The sequence below is a fragment of the Anabrus simplex genome, chromosome 1 (genome assembly GCF_040414725.1).
Source record: "Anabrus simplex isolate iqAnaSimp1 chromosome 1, ASM4041472v1, whole genome shotgun sequence".
Classification (NCBI taxonomy): domain Eukaryota; kingdom Metazoa; phylum Arthropoda; class Insecta; order Orthoptera; family Tettigoniidae; genus Anabrus; species Anabrus simplex.
In genome coordinates, this window is record NC_090265.1 from 726,286,558 (window position 1) to 726,308,774 (window position 22,217).

General features: G+C 39.5%; 1 protein-coding gene across 2 annotated transcripts in view; it reads right to left on the bottom strand.

Annotated features, from left to right (window-relative positions):
• Positions 1-22,217, bottom strand: part of LOC136857422 (protein artemis) — a 149,381-nt gene that overhangs the window by 46,297 nt on the left and 80,867 nt on the right. For both annotated transcript variants that reach the window (XM_067136073.2, XM_067136074.2), the window contains exon 8: positions 18,933-19,258. In XM_067136073.2, the coding sequence (XP_066992174.2) occupies positions 18,933-19,258 (326 nt within the window). The remainder of the gene's footprint in view (positions 1-18,932; positions 19,259-22,217) is intronic.

The window sequence follows — 22,217 nt, forward strand, 5'->3', positions numbered from 1 at the left end:
CACTTTATAATCTCTTCCTTGTTATCTCCCCTTACCCAAACATCATTTACTCCTCGCACATCGAGATGCATCCTCTTTGCCGACTCAGCCACTTCTATTTTCTTTCTTCCATAATCCCCATTAATATTGTCAGCTCCCCGTTGAATTCCATTTTGTTCACCAAGTTGTTTCCAAGGAGTCCTTCGCTTGTCAAATGAGAGTGGAACTCCGTTACTCCCATAAGAAACAGCAGAATGGGTTGGTCAGGAGAACTCCATGACTTCAAACGTCACCTGAGTAACAAATCCATCGGGGACATTTCAACCCTTCTAAAGCTACCCAAGTCGACCGTTTGTGATGTGGTTTTGAAGTAGAAATGCGAGCGAACCACCACAGCTAAATCAAGACCAGGCAGACCTCACTTAATGACGAGCAGGGACAGTCCAGCATTCAGGAGTGAGATTGTAAAAAATTGCAACAAATCAGCGGAAGGAATCAGTCATGAGTTCCAAAGTGCTAGCAGCAGTCCAGCCAGCACATTCACTGTGCATCGGGAGTTAAAAAGAATGGGGTACAATGGTCGAGGTGCTGCTCATAAACCAAACATTTCTGTAGTCAATGCTAAGTGACACTTGAGGTGGTATAAAGAGCGATGCCACGGAACAATGCATCACTGGAAGAGAGTGATTTCAGTCATGAATCACACTATATCCTGTGATAAACTGATGGAAGGGTCTGGGTTTGGTGTATGCCTGGAGAATATTACCTGCAATGGTGTATAGTGTCAACAGTGAAGATAGTGTTATGGTATAGAAGGGTGTGGTCCCCTTACTACGCTTAAGAAAACTCTACATGTGGAAGGATATGAGCACATTTTAAACCATTGTGTATTGCGTACAGTAGAGGACCGGTTTGGAGATAATTGTTCGTATCAACACAACAGTGAACTCTGTCAAAAAGCTGCTATGGTTTGTGGAGAATAACATTTCTGAAATAGACCGGCCTACACAGAATCCCAACCTGAAACAAATGGATCAGCCTTGGATGAGTTAGAACATCAATTCTGCTCCAGACCCCAGTGTCCAACTTCACTACCTTCTCTGGTTTTGCCTTTTGAGGAAAAATGGGCTGCCATTTCTCCACAGACATTCAGACACCTCACTGAAACTGTCCCAAACAGAGTTAAAGCCATCTTAATGGCAAAGGGTGGACCAACCCCATACTAATATCTAGAGGCATGATTTTTTCGCATTAACGATAGACGCGACAAAAAATATTTTGAAGCGATTTTGCGATATCTTTACGAATCATATGTTTCTGGTTAAGAAAATATGGACATTATGTTCGCGAATTAAAGCGATAAGGCCATTTTAAAGCGAAATTCAATTATTTCACGATAAGCGCGATATTACAGCGAAATCTGTAGTGAATAACGAACTTGACATTTTGTTCCAAGATTATGTATGAAAAGAAAAGGAAGAGCGAACAAAGATTCATCAACAGGAAAGAAATATGTTATCATTAACGTTCTGGAAAATCTCTTTAAGACATGGCATCAAAGAAAAAGGGTTGGCTCCAGGCTTCTTGTCAAATGAAATGTTAGGAATGTTCTTGTGGTGGCTGGTAATCCCCCCCAGCCTGACTTTTCACGGCATTGTGCAATCCTGTAATCTCTAATGACATCTACAAGCAGCACAATTGATTGGTGTAATTCGGCTTCGTGGTCAAAATTAAGAAAGTGATCACAGACAGTAGCGAAGATGGGTCGCTCGACAAGTGTTACGGTGCACAGCAGAGCTAAACAGTTTGCGAGTGAAGGTTTATACGTTTCGGAAAACAATATTTTAATGTGTAGATTTTGTAATGTTCGTATCGAGTGGGAGAAAAGAGATACCGTCTCAAAACATTGTTTTAAAAATATGGAACATTCAGAACGTAAATTTAGCATTCCAACAGTGAAACGGCAGGCAACAATAGAACTCGCATAAATATGCAAAAGAAAGCTAAGAGTGAAAAAATAGAATTTATTCACGAAACAACAGCGATGCTACTCAAAGCCAACATCCCGCTGGAGAAGGTAGACGACCCTGCAGTCCGGAAAAGGCTTCAAAAGCATGTAAATAATAATAATGTTATTTGTTTTACGTCCCACAAACCACTCTTTTACGGTTTTCAGAGACGCCGAGGTGCCGGAATTTAGTCCCGTAGGAGTTCTTTTAAGTGCCAGTAAATCTACCGACACGAGGCTGACGTATTTGAGCCCCTTCAAATACCACCGGACTGAGCCAGGATCGAACCTGCCAAGTTGGGGTCAGAAGGCCAGTGCCTTAACCGTCTGAGCCACTCAGCCCGGCTTCAAAAGTATGCACCAGGTATATACAGTCCATCAATTAAACCTCCACAATCAACGATCAGTGATAGTAAGACTAGGTTTTCCAAGACCTCTTTCTGATAAAGATTTTTCTTTTTTCTATTGGTTAGGATTTGGATACCTTCCCACAGCCAACCAACTAAGGAAACAATGATTAATTTTAGAATTTTATTAAAGCGATACGGCAATGTCTATTTTGCGAAATAACGCGAAAATGAGTATCCTTCTCACTAAATTGTTCAAACATTAATGCGAAAAAATCATGCCTCTACTAATATCCAATAATAGGGAACGTAACACAGGTAAAGCAAACAAAACCCCATGGCACAACAGCCCTGAATAATCTTGGCCTACCAAGAGACCGCTGCTCAGTTGGAAGGCCTGCATATTATGAGGTGTCGTGTGGTCAGCACGATTGATCATCTCGGCCGTTATTCTTCGCTTTCAACACAAGGGCCACTATCTCACCGCCAGTTAGTGTCTGGATACTTTTGATCAGGTAGTGTACTAAAACGGATTTTAACTACTCGTCCTCAATTTCAGAACCCGAGTCTTCCGTAAGAACATAATCATATAAATTCCATACACTTCAATTAGACATGCTAAATATTCACAAGAATTACACAAACAAGCCTGCCTCCCAAACACACTCTTATCCTGTCCGAACGGATGTACTCTGAAGTTGAAGACCTGCCTAAAAAAGACCTGTAAAAAGACCTAAAAATATATTTTTCTTAAAGGACCCAAAATTGGCGAAAAGGATGTAAAAGTTTTAACAAAATTAATTTATAATTTTATTTTTAATTACATATTTAATGTAGGAGTATAATGTCTTAAAATGCAAAATTCTGGTAGTATGCAATATACAGTGGAAAAATATATGAGTGAAATACTGCTCTTTTCAGACATTATGAAGGTCGATCAAATATAAAAAGGATTTTTGTTCCTGAATATCAATAGTTGGTAGGACTGGCCCCACGCTTCTGCTATGCTTAGGGGGGATTGTTAGGAGTGGGGAGAGCGTTCTGTTAGATATTTCCCGCCGTTTTTTTTTTCAGTAACGCTCACATGTCGGAGCAACAGGTGCACCCCTCCACTGCGCAACCCCTAATTACGAAATTTCTTTCTTGTGAAGGAGTTACAGCAGCGGAAATTTGCCAGAGATTGATTGTGTGTGTGTAAGGAATGGCCAGAGGAAAGGGGATGCAGCACCAGTGAAAGCCAAGACTCTACTGTCAGCTGGTAACGTTCTTGCAACCATGTTTTCCGATTGGTGAAGCATTTTGCTGATTGATTTTTTGCATGAGCGATGCACAATCAATACTGCTTATTACTGCGAGCTGTTGAACAAGGCGAGGGTTGCATATCGCCGCAAAGGACGAGATCGACCGATTCGACAACGTGCGGCCCCATACTGCAGCTCTAACTGTCTCCAAGCTACAGGAAATGCACTGGACTACACTTGATCATCCTCCTTACAGCCTGGACTTATCGTCATGCGATTTCCATTTGTTCAGACGGCTTAAAGAAGCTATAGGAGGGCAATGAATTGAAGATGATGAAAGTGTTGGAAGACTTGGTGCGCAACTGGCTGGTGACACGACCCTGTTCTTTTTACGATAAGGGCATAAAAAAGCTGCCCATACGATGGGACAAATGCATATCCAAAGCAGGAAACTATGTGGAAAATAAATTGTAATTACCTTGTGTTTTTCAATAAATGTATTTAAATAAAATATAAAAATCCTGTTTATTTTTTATCACGCCCCCTCCCCCATTATATATTTTTAGATTAACATAATGTTTAAAAAAGGAATTCAGTGTTTGTTAAAAAAAGTACTTGCAAAATTTAGAATGAAATATTTTTTCCACCTAGAATGAATTCAGCGAACTCACAATGGACATCATGGAGAAAGAAATTGAAATGAGTATAACTGCAATCATATTTGCCTTAACCACACTAGGGTTACAGATATTGGAATTCGGAAACCTTACCTCAGTTGGCTTTGCAGTAAATCACAATAATCATCTCCAGGTTCTTAGGTGAAAAGAATCGTTTTTCAGATAGCACATTGCGAAACATTGAGAAACTTCTCTTCGCATAAACGGATGTTAGGGGTTCATACTTGAACTTCCTCTTCAAAAGCACTCACATCAAAATGTTCTCCTTTCAATATTGCACTTATCTTACCCATAATTTGATACCCTGGGTTTTGTTCAATCACTAGTTTCATTTTTTCACTTCATTTCATTTTCCCTCTTAATACAGAAAAGATGTTTAAGAGGTTATGGGTGAACTAATGATGATTCGAATTGACAATGGGTAGTAAAATTGTAGTCGAAAGAAGGTGAAGCTGAGAAAAAAGGTGTTAAGACTATAAAAGGCTAAAGAAAAGAACATCTAAGCCAAAACATCAAAAAAGACAAAAAAGGACAGATAAAACTCACCATTTCTTGGCCTACAGTAACCCAGAATGAACATATATTATGTTGGGTCTCATCTTCATACACTCAAGGGGGGAAAAAAGGACTTTTCCTCAACTTCCGAGACCTAGTAATAAGAGTACATTCCTATCTTGCTTACTAAAAACTCTGTAATTTAATAAACGCAAGGCTTACAATAGATATCAAAAGTAATCTTGAAGGAGTATTTCCTTAACAAATTCTCCACTCTGTTTACTTCAGTCCCTAGCGCCCTTTCCATTTTTCCTTCTAGTCTGTCTTCATCCACTTTATTCACGTCTAGTTCAGGTTCATTCAAGTCTGTTGCAATGATATGCCAAAACCGCAGTAACCACCTGAGCCGTTTTCAATTTTTATCTTATGCCTAAAGAGGTAGTTCAGGTTTCCATTCTCCAAAGAACCTTTCAACAATGTTTCCTCAGGAGTAGCAGGTGTCAAAGTTGGTTTCATTAGATATGGTTTAATGCCATACCCTGAATCTCCAAGCAATGAAGGCTATGCACACCTGATTCAAACTGAGTTCTCTGTCATGAAATGTTGAATATTGTGGCATTATATGCTGATCCTGGCAGTCTTGCTGCAATATTCTTGATTTTTAAACTTGTATCAGCCACAATCTGCACGTTTAATGAAAAGAACTCCTTCCTATCTGTGTACTGCTCTTCAGAATCTCCCCCAGGAGACTGTATACTGATGCAGGTACAGTTACTGGCATAAAAAATTCTGGGAAACTTGACAATTCTGTAAAAATGTTATTTACTGACATGTCATTTTCCTCTGTTGGTAATTTTATGTGCTGTGGAGCAACGGAAGCTACCACTTCTGCCCAACGCAATATAGGCTGCGAAATAGTAGCCTTAGGAATTCCTCCAAGTTTGCTCATTGTAATAAGCATATTACCAGCACCGTAAAACTTCATTTTAAAAAATATACACTTTTTACAGTAAGAGTTCAAAAGAGTCACTTATACATTCTTATGTCTTCATTGCATATTTTATTCTAGTTCCAATTTGCTGAAATAGTGTTATAGCAGTCTTTTGAAACTGTACTACTAAGAGTCCAATATTAGACTCTTAATAGGATAAAATGTGGAAGTTCAGGTCAAGAGCAGAATTAGGACTGAAATCTACACATATGAAGAAATTTTAAAATTAATTAAATATGTAACAAAACTCAGAAATTGTTGTAGAAAATAAAATAAAAAATTGAAAATGTTACCTGGATGCAAAAGGTAAGATTCAGATTATGTTTCTTATCAATCTTATCAAATTAATAATTGCTACCACAATATATAATTTTGATTTATGTCTAATACTAATTTTAGAATGTGCGTTACGGCGAAAGTAAAGTTTATATTTGTAATCAATGCCGCTGTATGCAGTGGAGGATCATTAATTATTCAATTCATTGTTGCTAGTTTAGTTAGTTGTTAGTTTCTTAGTCTTTCCAAGACAATGTTAGAATAGTAACTGGAAAGCATTTATCTCAATTTAGTGTAAATACTTAATGGTAAGTTGTTATGAAATTTAAAAAAATACAACCTCCTCAACATCCTCATTTGACAGACGATTCACCACGAGCAATGTCATATACGCTTACTTCATATGAGTGTCACTGAGAGATTTAGAATAGAACCCAAGGTTTTGGCACACACTCTAGTGATTAGTAAATGTGTCCTATCACCTCTAGTACCCTGCCAATTAACATTTAGAAGGTAAACAATTTTTCGACTATTGGGACTCGAACCAATAAATAATGGCATGGCAGCATCAAGCATTTTGATGCCGTAACAACTATAGCTACCTAGGAAGCTTGCCAATGAAATGTTTGCGTGCAGCTCATATAGATAGTGGCAACAACTTGCTGGCTTGGGAAGTCTTTAAAAATTCTGTGATAGCTGAACAGGAAGCATGATATATTTCATAAATATATACATAGATTATGTTATAACAACTTTTTTTTTTTTTTTTATACCATCCTGCAGATGTAGATTCACCTTGTGTAGTAATCTTGATTCTTATAGCAGCATCCCACATAGGAGCAAAGTTACAAATAAGTCTCCAACTTCGGCATAGCTGAACTAGAGAATATTCTCCCAAACTGCATATAAATGAAAGTCATAGTATGTGTCTTCAACCGAACTTGAAGATAAATGTACAAACTACCGCATAAATTTAAACCGCACTTTTATCTGGCTGTTGTAGTACAGGCCCTTAGTTTTATAATACGCAGCTGATAGATAAAGTTCAAACTGAAGTAACAGTTTAAACCTCTATTATAATACTGGCCTTTAGTCATAAAATGACCAAAATAAGAAAAAAAAACCTGTTCTACAGTTTGGCATTAGAGGTACACGCAAAAGTGTTATCTCTTCATCACAAAACACCTTTGTTGTTTTAGTATAAGTCAATTTCAGTTTTTGTTTTCAATCACCACCACCACCACCACCACCACCACCACCACCACCACCCATTCCAGCAGGCTGGATGTGAGAATTACTGTTGAAAGTAATGTCTCTCCCTCTCTCTTTTTTCTCTTTTGCTGGCTTGCTTGCCTAACAGAAGTCGATGTGAACGTGGTAGTCCCCCACTTCATCTACAAGCCAGCAGATTGAGTACTGGAATGAATTAACTGCCAGCTACACCATTGCAAGGGATTCCTTCTCCGCCAAAGCTGCCGTTAAGGACTTCAATGTAAGTAATCTTCGCTCTAGTGTCATTTTCGGACCACGACTTCAAAGCTCCTAATTTAGATTTTGAAAATCCTGAAGTAATTTTTAAATAGTAAATTGAAAACTTGAAGAGAACAAATGTAATATTCACATTTACTGGTAACGATTGCCAAAATTCAACAATGAATTGCCACCGAAAGCAGATTTCTTGTGAAAATATGTACAACACAGCAATAATACAAGTTACAAAGGCATAAAACAAATTTTCATTGTATTCTGTGACAAAAATTAGTGATCTGTGGCAGACTGCCATTAAATACAATAGTTGTAGGGTCCGTTTTGAATTTCACTTAACTCTGTATGCAGAGGAAAACGGCAGACACACTGCAGAGACAGAATTTGGTGTTTCAGAAGCACACGTTTGGAACTAGCAAAAACAAAAGAAGTTGCTAATAGCTGCAAAATATTCTTGCCACGAAGAAGTGCAAAAATTTTGGATGCCACCCATTTACCTGACCAGTTTGCCACTGCCACTGATGACACAACAAACAGAGGAATCCGAGCCAGAGACCAGCGATTGCAACAATGAAATCTAAGGTAAGAGTTTTCGTAATATGTTTAAATTAAAACTTTTGTAATGTACAAAAAAGTGCAGTAAAAATAAGGTTAAAATAAACAATTTTCTTATTTGTTTCAGATCACTAAACATGAGTGCTGATGACGCTTTTCAGTTTTGACCATTTTTAAAAGTACATATGCCTGTAAAAATATTGTAATTAAGTGCATTACTACCAGGTGGGCAAAATAAAACTGGCCCAGAAAATATTTACAATAGGACTGACACGGAATAGACCATTGTTAATGAACATCACAGAAGATGCTGGAAATGGCCTTATCTGAACAAATGAAAAACAGGACCTAAAAGTCCTTACTCCACTTCACTTAGAAACGACCAGGTAGAACTCAACACGCGAAGGTTTGTCTGGACACTTTATAACACACACACAACAGTAAATATGTAAGGATATAGATGCAGGTCCTTTCTGAGAATGTTTCAACTCAACGATCTCTTAATTCTCATTAGTACAGATAAACGGTGTTGAGATTTCGTCGGGCTTCGTTCCAGACTTTCCTTCTCTCGTGCAATGCTTTCTGGTGTTCAAACTCTTTTTGGATAGTGTACCAGGGATACACCTTTTCCGGCTAGTTAAACTGTGCATCTTCTCTAAGGCCATCTATGCCAACGGACTTGAAGTTGTAAACTTCCAAAGATTTTGTCATCTACCGTTCGAAGGCTAGACCATCGATTTGTAATTACTTGACTGAGTAATGTTTATTTTGAAGTTTGTAAACGTAGTTCTGAGATTTTTTTTGTACCGAATTCAGCTGGTTCCTCTTCGATGGTAATCAACCTATCAGATTCTTGGAAATATGTTCTCTAGCTAATTAAAACCAGGGGTGTGTACAGGAATCCAGCCTATCAGTAAGTAGTTCTGGAAGCTTCCCCTTAAAGTACTATAAAAGCACGGCACTTTAAGGCCTATTGTCTGAATTGCTCCAGTCCTTGGGAGTGCGACGTGACCTAGGGAGGTAGGGGCGAGGCCTGTGTGAGGAAGGTCCAGTGGCACAAGATTTACCTAGACATGTGATAGTCCCTGTGGACAGTTTGAAGGGGAAGGTTTCAAGATCTTTTCTTTTAATGTAATTTTGTAAACTGGTGGTTTCAATGTAGAATTTTCGGCAAGTCTGAGGACTTTGGTTTTATTCTCAACTGGGAAATACGTCATGTAAGGGAACAAAGAGTGATAACCCTCTGTGGTTTCCTTGCCTTTTGTTTATGGCTGGTTATGTGCAACCTGTTTTTTTATTTTATTTTTTTATTTTTTTTACCATTAAAGCCACATAGTCTGGGCAATTATGCCCCTGTTTATTGATTTCAGAGTGTACAGATTTCCTTATGTTAGTTCTCTTTGGGAACAGTGGCTAATTTGTGTATACTGTGTATGAGTACTTTAATGTGAGGCCAACCGATACGCTATCAGCTTGGAATTTTAGTGTGCCATAAGAAACTGATATCTCTGCGAGGCTAGACTGGAGTATATTTGGAGCGCAGACTCCTATGTATTATGAAGATCAGAGCAAATCGTACTCTTGTAAAATATTGTCTTGTCAAGAACTCCTATGTAAATTAACTGCCGGGTAATTATGACCAGTTTTTGTACCTGATTTTCAGATTTCTTAGTCCTCGATATTGTTAGAGGTGATGAGCCCATTAATAACTTGTTATATTGTCCGTTATTCATTCTGATTTTACATCTCTCAATTTTAAACTAGGAGAAAGAAAAGGAAAGAAATAAAATTTCCGAATTTATTGTGTTAAGTTCTGCTCTAGTTAAATCCTTGTCAAGCCATTCAACCCAGACGCTTATCACTCTGTAAACCACGGAAACCCTGGAACAGATAGTTACTGTTTTCATTTGCTACAGAGCCCATTTCACGCTATTTTGCCACTAAGTTTTGCATTGCAGACTTTGCTGGAGGTTTTGCCAAAACACTTCCTATCAAACTCTTCTGTAAACAGTTCCACACGTTTTCCATGAATTGTGCTTTGCATATTACTCGACAATGAACACTTGCTGTTTTATCATGAGCACCATTTTGTGTTGCATTCAACTGGTCACTAAACACGTCTGTTCCTCTCACTCACTCACACGTAATGACACAGCGACACACTCAGGAGATGCGCACATGCCAACATGTGACAGCAACTAACTGGTATATTGAAATTACTGTTTCCAACATTGCCCTGTTCCTGTTCTCCTGTTTTCATAATATGTTTAAATTAAGATTTTTGTAGTGTACAAGAAACTGCGGTTAAACTAAGGTAATAAACAGTTTTCTTATTCATTTTAGATCGTTTAACACGAGTGCCGATGATGCTTTTCAGTTTTGAAAATTTTTAAAAGTACATATGCCTGTAAAAGTATTGTAATTAAGTGCACTGCTACTGGGCCAGTTTTATTCTTCCCACTCTGTGTAACACAGAGCACCATGTATCTATTTTCTCGAATAATTCATGCACCCTTCTGTCAAGAAGAATTTTTAATTCCAGATAATTATGAAAAACATCCAAGTAAATATGATACTACCATACGAGTCACCTTGACCAACGTTCATTATAGAGATATCACTCGCCCTTTCTCTTATTTTGTGACAGACAGATCCTGTCGTCTGGCCTCCCACATCCTAGCCCAAGGTTGGTGGAGTTCCATTTCAAAATAATAATATATTGAAGTATCCATTTCCATGTAACTAATATGTTCAAATCAGTTTTCTAGGTCATGTCATCACGCTTAACACTTTCAACACTACCATATTTTAACATGGCCCCTGGCAGTGAACTAAGTCTTTTTCCTAAATTTTAACACATTATTATGTAACAGCAAAACATATTGCATACCTGATTTTTCTATCATATGAAGATATTAACCAGCAAGTGGATATTTAAAGTAATGTAATTACTTAAGGTGTGATCAAAAAGTTTCCATTTGAGAGTGTTGCTGCAGTGGACATGCAACATAGTGCGATTCCGATGCCAGTATATAAGCACGGACATTTAGGCAAAGGGATTAGCGTGGCAGACATATTGTGCTCTTTTAAGAGCCAATTGACTCGAAAGCTTGGACATGGTATTAAAATTTGCCAACTGAATATTGAAGGTATCAGTAGATCTAAGTGCGACGTTTTGTCAAAATTGCTACGTAATAATGACATTGATCTGGTACTCATTCAAGAAACACATGCTGCTACAGAAGATGAGCTAAGCAAGAGAGGGAAGATTTATGGTTATAGTATTATTGGTGCTACCTTTGACAATGTATATGGTATTGCTACATATGCCCGTAACAACTTGGAGCAGGTTGAATTCATATCATCTAGTACAATTAATAGTATTCATACTGTAACAATAAAACTGCAAGATGTAACCATCGTAAATATATACAAACCTCCAGCCATCTATTGGCCAACCCCAGCTCTTCCAGATGCAAGTCATCCAACCATCTATACTGGCGACTTCAACAGCCATCATGAAACTTGGAAATATGCAAGAAACGATGATTGCGGCATAGCTTTAGTAGAATGGTCAGAAGACCAAAATGTACATCTTATATTTGATGCAAAAGACAAAGGCACGTTTAGATCTGCTGCTTGGAAGCGAGAGTCCAACCCAGACCTCTGTTTCGTCACATGTGACTCTGTTGGCAACCCTCTCCCATGATGAGAGAAGTTTTGGGGGACTTCCAAAATAGTCAACACAGACCAATCTTCCTCAAGATGGGCATCTCTGTTCCCTTAATTAGATCTTTCCCACGCCCACGCTGGAACTTTAAAAAGGCAAACTGGACGAAATTCTCTGAAGAGCTGGACAAATGCATCAGATGGATTCTGGCAACCAGCGATAATTACCAGAGATTTGTAGGGCTTGTGAAATCTGTAGCCAAAAAGCACATCCCAAGAGGCTACAGGAAAGAATACATTCCTGGATGGAGTGAACAGAGCGATGCCCTATACATAGATTTTCTTGAATCAGGTGCCCATACGACTGGTGAGGAGCTATTACGGAGTCTGGATGAAAATCGTAGACAGAAATGGATAGAAACAGTAACTTGGATTTCTCTCATTCCAGTAGAGAAGCCTGGAGCCTACTGAGAAAACTAGGAGGAAGCTCAACAGGAGGTAGAGAGAAGTCAACTATCTCACCAAACAAAATAGCCTCCCATATTGTTTTAACTTCAAGGGTTACTAAAGATAAAAAACATACAAAATCAGTGAAAAAGAACCTAAAGATACTTAAATGTACCTCTCCAACCTCTTCCGAGTACTCTGAAGCCTTCACGATTGATGAGGTTGATACAGCATTAAAGGACATAAAAGTTGGTAAGGCACCAGGTTTTGGTGGAATACATCCTGAATTTATCGTAAATATGGGACGGAATGCGAGAAGGTGGTTGACGTGCTTCTTTACCCACATACTTCAGACAGGTGTTCTTCCTAAGGAGTTTAAGAAGACTAAAATCCTTGCCATATTGAAACCTGGCAAACCAAAGATATACCACAAAGCTACAGACCAATCGCTCTCCTCAGTTGTTGCTATAAACTCCTTGAGAGACTACTTTACAACAGAATTAGCATTGTAATTAATCAACATATTCCTATTGACCAAGCTGGTTTTAGGCAGAATCGTAGCTGTTGTGACCAAGTCCTTGCACTCACAACATGCATTGAAGCAGGATTTCAGCAACAGTTAATAACCTCTGCTGTTTTTCTGGATCTTTCTGCTGCTTATGACACAGTTTGGAGAGAAGGGCTGCTGTATAAACTTCTTCAGGTATTACCATGCAAAACCACGGTACAATTAATTGGAAACATGCTGAATAATAGACTCTTTCAGGTTGTTCTAGGGAATAGGACTAGCAAGCTGATAAGATTGAACAATGGTCTCCCTCAAGGATCAGTCTTGGCTCCTCTCCTGTTCAATCTGTATATATCAGATTTGCCACCAACGAAATCTAGAAAATTTTGCTATGCTGATGATATAGCTTTAGCTACAAGTCATAGTAACCTGAAAGAAACGGAGAACATTTTAACTGATGACCTTTCCATTCTTAGTGACTATTTTCGGAAATGGAGACTCCAACCAAACACCAGCAAAACTGAGGTGTCCTGCTTTCATCTAAATAACAAAATGGCAAACTTTACTCTCCAAGTGTCTTTGAACGGTAAGGTCCTCAGACACAATAATTACCCAAAGTACTTAGGTATAACATTAGATCGGACGCTCTCCTTCAGGCAACATCTAGTAAATACAGCAGCAAAGATTAGGAGTCGTAACAACATTCTGCAGAAGTTGTGCGGTACAACCTGGGGTGCTTCTGCAACTACCTTGAGATGTTCTGCCCTTGGCTTGGTTTTCTCTGCGGCAGAATATTGTGCTCCTGTGTGGATCAACAGCTGCCATGTGAAACTTGTGGACACTCAACTCAACAACACAATGAGGATTATTTCAGGTGTAATAAGATCAACTCCTACCCATTGGCTTCCTGTCTTGAGCAACATCATGCCTCCTTCATTCGGTAGGGCACAAGCACTGTTGAGAGAATACTCCAAGATAAATGGGAACCCTGACTTGCCCATCCACTCCAATATTCCTGCCCTTCAGAGGAACCGGTTGAAATCTAGACATCCACCAGTTAAGTTCGCTCAGAAGCTCACAGAAGACAATTTCAACCCCTATGCCCAATGGAAGGAAGATTGGATCTCAGAAACAGGTGAACATCTCTGGCCTTTCTTCCCACCTAATTCGAGGTCTGATCTCCCAAGAAGAACTTGGACCATCCTTAATAGGATTTGATGTGGTCATGGTGTCTGTGCTGCGTCCCTGTTTAAATGGGGAAAGATACAATCCCCCGAGTGTAACTGTGGTGCTCCTTTACAAACCATCCAACACATTGTAAAGGAGTGTAGCAGAAGAGCCTACCCTGGAGATTGGTTTGATTTTATAGAGGCCAATACAGAGGCTCTAGAATGGATAACATCTTTAGACATTAAAATATAATGCACTTGCTTTCTTGTTTCTGTATATATGTATATATGCCATACGATAAATAATAAATGTGCCGAGGTGCGTGCATTAATTGCGGCCGCATGAACTATGACGATGTTATTACCTAATGCCTCCAAACAGGACCAACGTGCCGTTTAGTCTGTTCTTGGCTCCCGAAGGACAAACACCGGTGAAGATCCATCGGAGAATGAAGACCGTGTATGGTGCACCAAGGTTTGTGCAGGTCGCATTTCGACACAAGATGCCAGTTGATCTGGGAGGCCAGCTTCGTCCATTATGGTCAACAACAAGTGGGTGGTGGATGAAGCCTATAGTCCTGATCTCTCCCAATGCGATTATCATGCCTTCGGTCACCTCAAAAAGGCCTTGAAGGGTCGACGCTTCCTGTTGGACAAGGATATGCAGCACGCGGTTACAGAATTCTTCATGCAGCAGGACACTGTTTAACCACACGGAGATCTTCAACCTGGTACGTCGATGTGATGTGTGCCTCAATGCTTACGTGATTTTGCTGGATTGGCATCCCAATTCAGGACTGCACGACCGTAGAATGGAAATTTTTTGATCACTCCTTATACTAGTTTTTTTGAAAAACAAAGAAAATTATACAGAAAAAAATGTTTACATTCCAATTATACCCATAAGCCTGCTCAAACAATAAAAATGAATCTTTTAATATGGCTACTTAAACAACAAATAAAGACAGTTACAATTGAAATACAATATTTACCTATTTAGGAATAGTTTGTTTTGATCTGGTAGTCCTGAAAATACTGGACTATACAGAGTCCAACCTTGTACCACTTTCACCACCATCCACTCTCTTTTCTGATGAGCTTACAACTTTCCTTCTTATCTCTGTCTGAGCAAATCTTGCAATAACACTTAGCATTGGCTTTATTGTTTGTTGGAGGAACGTTTTCTGGAAAATGGCAAACAAAAGTCCTGTCAATACTTGGAGAGGGAGTCAGCGATGATATGTCTCCTTCTTTAGCTGCTAACCTCAAACTGATCACTCTCATAATACACAAGAGACATCTTTCATTTTGATATATCTTTATATAGAATGAAAACATTCACTATCACTGAGCCAACGTGAGGACATTTGTACAGTAACACAGCTGAGACCATGACAGATTTGGTACACGCAGCACACGTCACATCGAGTGCTCCGGTAGAGGTCACGGCAAGCAGAAACTAGCCTTTTTATCATTTCATTTTGAACTTTCCGATAACTGCTGCATTCTAGTGGACACGAGATAAACTATTACCTCCATGCAAGGAACGAGAACTGTATGGGATACGGGCAGCTGCATATAAACACACGATAAAATCACGCTGTCCACAACCAGGAATGCAGTGTGCCTTGTATCCCATATGGTCATAGTGTTGGAAGTGTTACATACATACATAATCATTATAGACTGTTATGCCTTTCAGCGTTCAGTCTGCAAGCCTCTGAGAATTTACTAAACGTCACCACAATCCTCGATTTGCAACTAGTGTTGTGGCCTCATTTAGTTCTCTATCTCTTATCTTTAAATCGTAAGAAACCGAGTCTAACCATCAGCGTCTTGGTCTCCCTCTACTTCTCTTACCCTCCATAACAGAGTCCATTATTCTCCTAGGTAACCTATCCTCCTCCATTCGCCTCACATGACCCCACCACCGAAGCCGGTTTATGCGTACAGCTTCATCCATCGAGTTCATTCTTAAATTAGCTTTTATCTCCTCATTCCGAGTACCCTCCTGCAATTGTTCCCACCTGTTTGTACCAGCAATCATTCTCGCTACTTCCATGTCTGTTACTTCTAACTTATGAATAAGATATCCTGAGTCCACCCAGCTTTCGCTCCCGTAAAGCAAAGTTGGTCTGAAAACAGACCGATGTAAAGATAGTTTCGTTTGGGAGCTGACTTCCTTCTTATAGAATACTGCTGATCGCAACTGCGAGCTCACTGCATTAGCTTTACTACACCTTGATTCAATCTCACTATATTACCATCCTGGGAGAACACACAACCTAAATACTTGAAATTATCGACCTGTTCTAGCTATGTATCACCAATCTGACATTCGATTCTGTTGAATTTCTTACCTACTGACATCAATTTAGTCTTCGAGAGGCTAAATTTCATACCATACTCATTGCACCTATTTTCAAGTTCAAAGATATTAGACTGCAGGCTTTCGGCACAGTCTGCCATTAACACCAAGTCATCAGCATAGGCCAAACTGCTTACTACATTTCCACCTAACTGAATCCCTCCCTGCCATTTTATACCTTTCAGCAGATGATCCATGTAAACTACGAACAGCAAAGGTGAAAGATTACAGCCTTGTCTAACTCCGGTAAGTACCCTGAACCAAGAACTCATTCTACCCTCAATTCTCACTGAAGCCCAATTGTCAACACAAATGCCTTTGATTGATTTTAATAATCTACCTTTAATTCCATAGTCCCCCAGTATGGCGAACATCTTTTCCCTCGGTACTCTGTCATGTGCTTTCTCTAGATCTACGAAACATAAACACAACTGCCTATTCCTCTCGTAGCATTTTTCAATTACCTGGCGCATACTGAAAATCTGATCCTGACAGCCTCTCTGTGGTCTGAAACCACACTGGTTTTCAGCCAACTTCCTCTCAACGACTGATCGCACCCTCCCTTCCAGGATGCCAGTGAATACTTTGCCTGGTATACTAATCAATGAGATACCTCGATAGTTGTTGCAATCCTTCCTGTTCCCTTGCTTATAGATAGGTGCAATTACTGCTTTTGTCCAATCTGAAGGTACCTTACCAACACTCCACGCTAATTTTACTACTCTATGAAGCCATTTCATCCCTGCCTTCCCACTGTACTTCACCATTTCAGGTCTAATTTCATCTATTCCTGCTGCCTTATGACAATGGAGTTTATTTACTATCCTTTCCACTTCCTCAAGCATAATTTCACCAACATCATTTTCCTCCTCCCCATGAGCTTGGCTGTTTGCAACACCACCATGATGATTTCCTTTTTCATTGAGAAGATGTTCAAAATATTCCCTCCACCTCTCCAGTGATTCCCTGGGATCTATTATGAGTTCACCTGAATTACTCAAAACACTGTTCATTTCCTTTTTCCCTCCCTTCCTAAGATTCTTTATTACTGTCCAGAAAGGTTTCCCTGCTGTTTGACCTAGCCTTTCCAGGTTATTACCAAAATCTTCCCACGACTTCTTTTTGGATTCAACAACTATTTGTTTCGCTCTGTTTCATTCATCTACGTACCAATCCCTGTCTGCCTTGGGCCTTGTTTGGAGCCATTTCTGATAAGCCTTCTTTTTACGTTTACAGGCTACTCTCACTTCATCATTCCACCAAGATGTTCACCTTTTCCCATCTTTACACACAGTTGTTCCTAGGCATTCCCTTGCTGTTTCTATTACAGCATCCCTGTATGCCACCCATTCACTTTCTATATCCTGAACCTGCTTACTGTCTACTGTTCGAAACTTCTCACTAATCATATCCATGTACTTCTGTCTAATTTCCTCGTCCTGGAGACTTTCTACCCTTTTGCAGACAGATTTTTCTTTCTCTACCCTAGGCCTAGAGATACTTAGTTCACTACAGATCAGATAGTGGTCTGTATCATCGAAAAATCCCCGAAAAACTTGTACATTCCTAACAGATTTCCTGAATTCAAAGTCTGTTAAAATGTAGTCTATTATGGATCTGGTACCCCTAGCCTCCCATGTGTAGCGGTGAATAGCCTTATGCTTGAAGAATGTATTCGTAACAGCTAAACCCATACTAGCACAGAAGTCCAGCAAACTCTCCCCATTCCCATTAGCTTCCGTATCTTCCCCACATTTACCAATCACCCTTTCGTATCCTTCAGTTCTATTCCCAACTCTCGCGCTGAAATCGCCTATTAGCACTATTCTATCCTTGCTGTTGACCCTGACCACGATGTCACTCAATGCTTTATAAAACTTGTCAACTTCATCCTCATCTGCACCCTCACATGGTGAATACACGGACACAATTCTTGTACTAATTCCCCCCACTGACAAATCTACCCATATCATTCGCTCATTTACGCGCCTAACAGAAACTATGTTGCGTGCAATGGTATTCCTGATAAAGAGCCCTACCCCAGACTCTGTCCTTCCCTTTCTAACACCCGTCAAGTACACTTTATAATCTCCTATCTCTTCCTCATTATCTCCCCTTACCCGAATATCACTTACTCCTAGCACATCCAGATGCATCCTCTTTGCTGACTCAGCCAGTTCTACCTTCTTTCTTCCATAAGCCCCATTAATATTGATAGCTCCCCATCGAATTCAATTTCGTTCGCCGAGTTGTTTCCAAGGAGTCCCACGCCTGTCAAATGGGAGTGGGACTCCATTACTCCCATAGGTCCGAGGCTTGCTTAAAGTGTTCTGAGCTCTGTAAATTCATGAAGCAGGATGCTGCCCTACTTGCACATAGTCCAAGTGAGGATCTTTCCTCTAACGGGTTATGGACCTCTGGTGAATTGTGTAGTCCTAGCCGCCTGAGCACAAGGAGGGCCACGACTCAGAATATGTCCGAGATGCCCACTCCCATTCCATAGCAACTGGTATCCCGACTCTCAGGACCACTTACTAGGCCACTCAGCCGTTGCCCATGGTTCATGAACTAGGACGTGACTATAGTAACCCACAAAATATGTGAAAAATGAAATCGCCTGTAGTGAAAAGTTGCTTATTTTGACAATGATTCTTTTTCCCCGAGCCGTAAAGAATTATTAAGTCAAATGAAGTAAGTTAAGGAAAAAAAAGCTGCACCTTGTTTTTTCCGATGGCAGTAGGTGTCTGGACATGGCAGCAGTTTTGTTTGGGAAGGATCGTCAGCCTGCTCCTCCTTCCTGCACAAATCATAAAAGTGCTCTGGAATTCTAGAATAACAGTATATCTCCTCCAAGAACTCAGATCTACCGGTCCAAACACTTTTGGGCACAATAGGTCGAATCTTATCAGGCCTCAAGTACGAAAGAAACTCCTTCAGCTCTGTAGATGAACTGTGGTTACTGTATGGAACAACGAACACATCATCTTCAAGAGTGGTGTACAATGCTGTCAGAACTATACCAATTGTCCTGAATTTTGATTTCCTGAAAAATAAAAAATGATTTTTATGTTAACTGACAATGGTTAAACACATTCATATAAAAAAGATAGGAACATGAAAATGGACATATCACTAATTTACAATCATAACACATCAAGGGAACTGTGTAGTCATTGGTCTCATATTTCATTCATTTTACATGCTATGTGTACATTTATGATTCCTTTCCTAATTGTCACAAGACAATGAATTGTGAACCACAAATCATGCAGGTTACTTAGACTAACTTAACAAATAAAATTTATTTATTTATTTATTTATTTATTTATTTATTTATTTATTTATTTATTTATTTATTCTCTGAAGCCATGGCGGACCATTTGACAGTGAACTTTGCTTTCTTTTGAGCCCAGAATTCCCTTCTTTCTGAGTGGGCCTGCTTGCGTTCCTCTGTCCACGGGACACCGAGTAGTCTTTTTGCTTGTTCGTCTTGGTTTACCCCATTCGTTACTATCTTTTTTCGGAAAAGGCCTCTGTCAAACGAGTCTTCCAATTTGATCTGTAGCACTTGAAGGTCTTCTTCCGTCATTCTAAACCAAGGCATTGTGGTTTTAAGGTTTGAAACAAACAAGTGAAAGATCAGTTTGGTCAACCTGTTTCCATCCTTTCGCTTGAGGTGACCATAAAATTGTGCCCGTCTTTGTCGGATTGTGTGTGTAATTTTCTCTATTTTGTTACAGACTTCCGGACCCAAGTCCCAAGTCCGAGTATTTGCTGGTCTGGTACCCAGCTGTAAAACTGCCAACGCCAAATGTTGGGCGGCGGTAAATAACCCGACTCCCTAAAAGGGGCCAACGGCTTCGGGAAGATAGCCCCTTTAGGTGAGGTGATGGTCCCCACAGTGGAGGAAATTGCACTGGAATCCATTACGCAGCATCTGTTCACCAGAGGAATGGCCTCATTATCACCTAACACTGGATCACATCCAGAGTTGAAACTCGGGACATAGTCCCACACAGGTGACACCTTGACAGTCAACCATGGAAGGTCTTTTGAGGAATACTCCACCAGCTGAACCAAAGTCAGAGAAAGCAGCATTTGGATACGGTGGGCTGTCACTTAAAAGATACCGCGAAGTCGGAGGCACGAAAATACCCCAGTACCACATACACGAACGTGACAAAATCAAAAATCAAACCAAAGCAGATAACCTACTTCTCTATACACAATACAAACTCACTCATGCAAACTGGTAAACTAAAAGTGATCACTGACATAATAGACCAACACAAAATTCTTATCATGGGATTTCAGGAAATGAGAAACACTGACCAGGATGTCTTGGAATCTCAAGGGCACAGACTTTATAAAGGTATACCTGGGAAGAGAGTGATGAAGAACATCCCACAATTTCGAACAAGATTTTTGGTCAGCCTTAAAATAATAAACTCAGTTCAAGAATTCAAATCACAGTCTCCACGACTCTCAATGCTCACCTTAAAGGCATCTAATAAAATCTATACTATAACAAATGCCCCTGCTCCCACTAATGATAAAAACAACTCCTCAAAAGACCATGAAGGAACAGAAGAATTTTGGGACCTATAGAACCAGACCATAGATAACATTCCCAAAACACCATGTAAAATTATTAATAGGCGTCCTCAACGCTCAATGAGGCAGAGAAAGAAAATACCGTAACATCACTGGAAAATGGCCAGCACACAAGAGAACAAATAAAAATGGAGAGAGACTAGTTGACCTGAGTAGAAACCATAACTTAATATCAAAATCTACATGTTTTAAGAGAAAACCACAAAAACTCAAAACATGGAAACACCATGACTACACTAAAGGAGAATGGCAACTGGATCACATCTGCACGGACAAATACCACCACAAAGAGATACATAACATCAAAGTCCTCGGAGGAATAGACACAGGTTCAGATCATTACGTAGTTAAAATTAAACTCACTCCCCAGAGGAACCAACAAAAGCAAGCCCCTAAAACTAAAAGAAAAACAGCTTACCCAACAATGAAAATTACCAAAAAATAACTGAAAAATCAAAATCAAAGATAAACATGAAGACTTAGTACACAACCTTACATAAATTGCAGAACACCTGGCTCCAATTAAACCATGTAAAAAACATCAATGGTGGAACAGTGAATGTGATGAAACAGTGGAGAAAAGAAATCAGGCATGGCTATTACATCAGTCCCAAAAATCAGACATATCCTATCAAAATCTAGTAAAACAGAGAAAAGAAACCACTCAAGTCTTAAGAAGAATAAGATGACAGCATCATAAGGACACGCTGGAATTAAATGAAGAATAATTCAATAAAACTCAATCAAGGGACTACTACAAAACCTTAAGAAAACAGCTCTGAAAATATGAACCCCTGACCCTACTGATAAAGATGAAAATGGTAAGCTGGCTTGTAACAATAAAGACAATGCAGAAATTCTGGCTAAATATTTCAACAAGCTTCTAAATTGCTACAGAACTCCTTCATTTGAACACCAATACCCCAATAAAAACACCACCACAGAACGTCAATTCCCTTACAATAAAGGAAGTCTACCAAGCAATGATTAAATTTAAAAACTACAAAGCACCGGAAGAAGATCAGACCTTTGTGGAAATCTGGAAATATGGAGATCAGCAAAAGTTACCCTCCATCAGCAACTTGTCTCTATCTGGATTAAAGAAGAACTACCAGAACACTGGACAACAACCCTCATTCACCCACTGCACCAAAAAGGAGACAAAACCGACCCTAATAACTACAGGGGAATCTCGCTCCTAGACGTAACATACATTGAATAATCATCCTTAACAGAAAAAATTTACAACTTGAGAAAGAACTAGGAGAATATCAGGAGGTTTCAGACCCTGGAGGAGCTATCTTAATCAGATCATGAGTCTTAAGTTGATAATGGACTATACCAGGAGAAGAAACAGGGATATGGTAATAACATTTGTAGATTTCAAG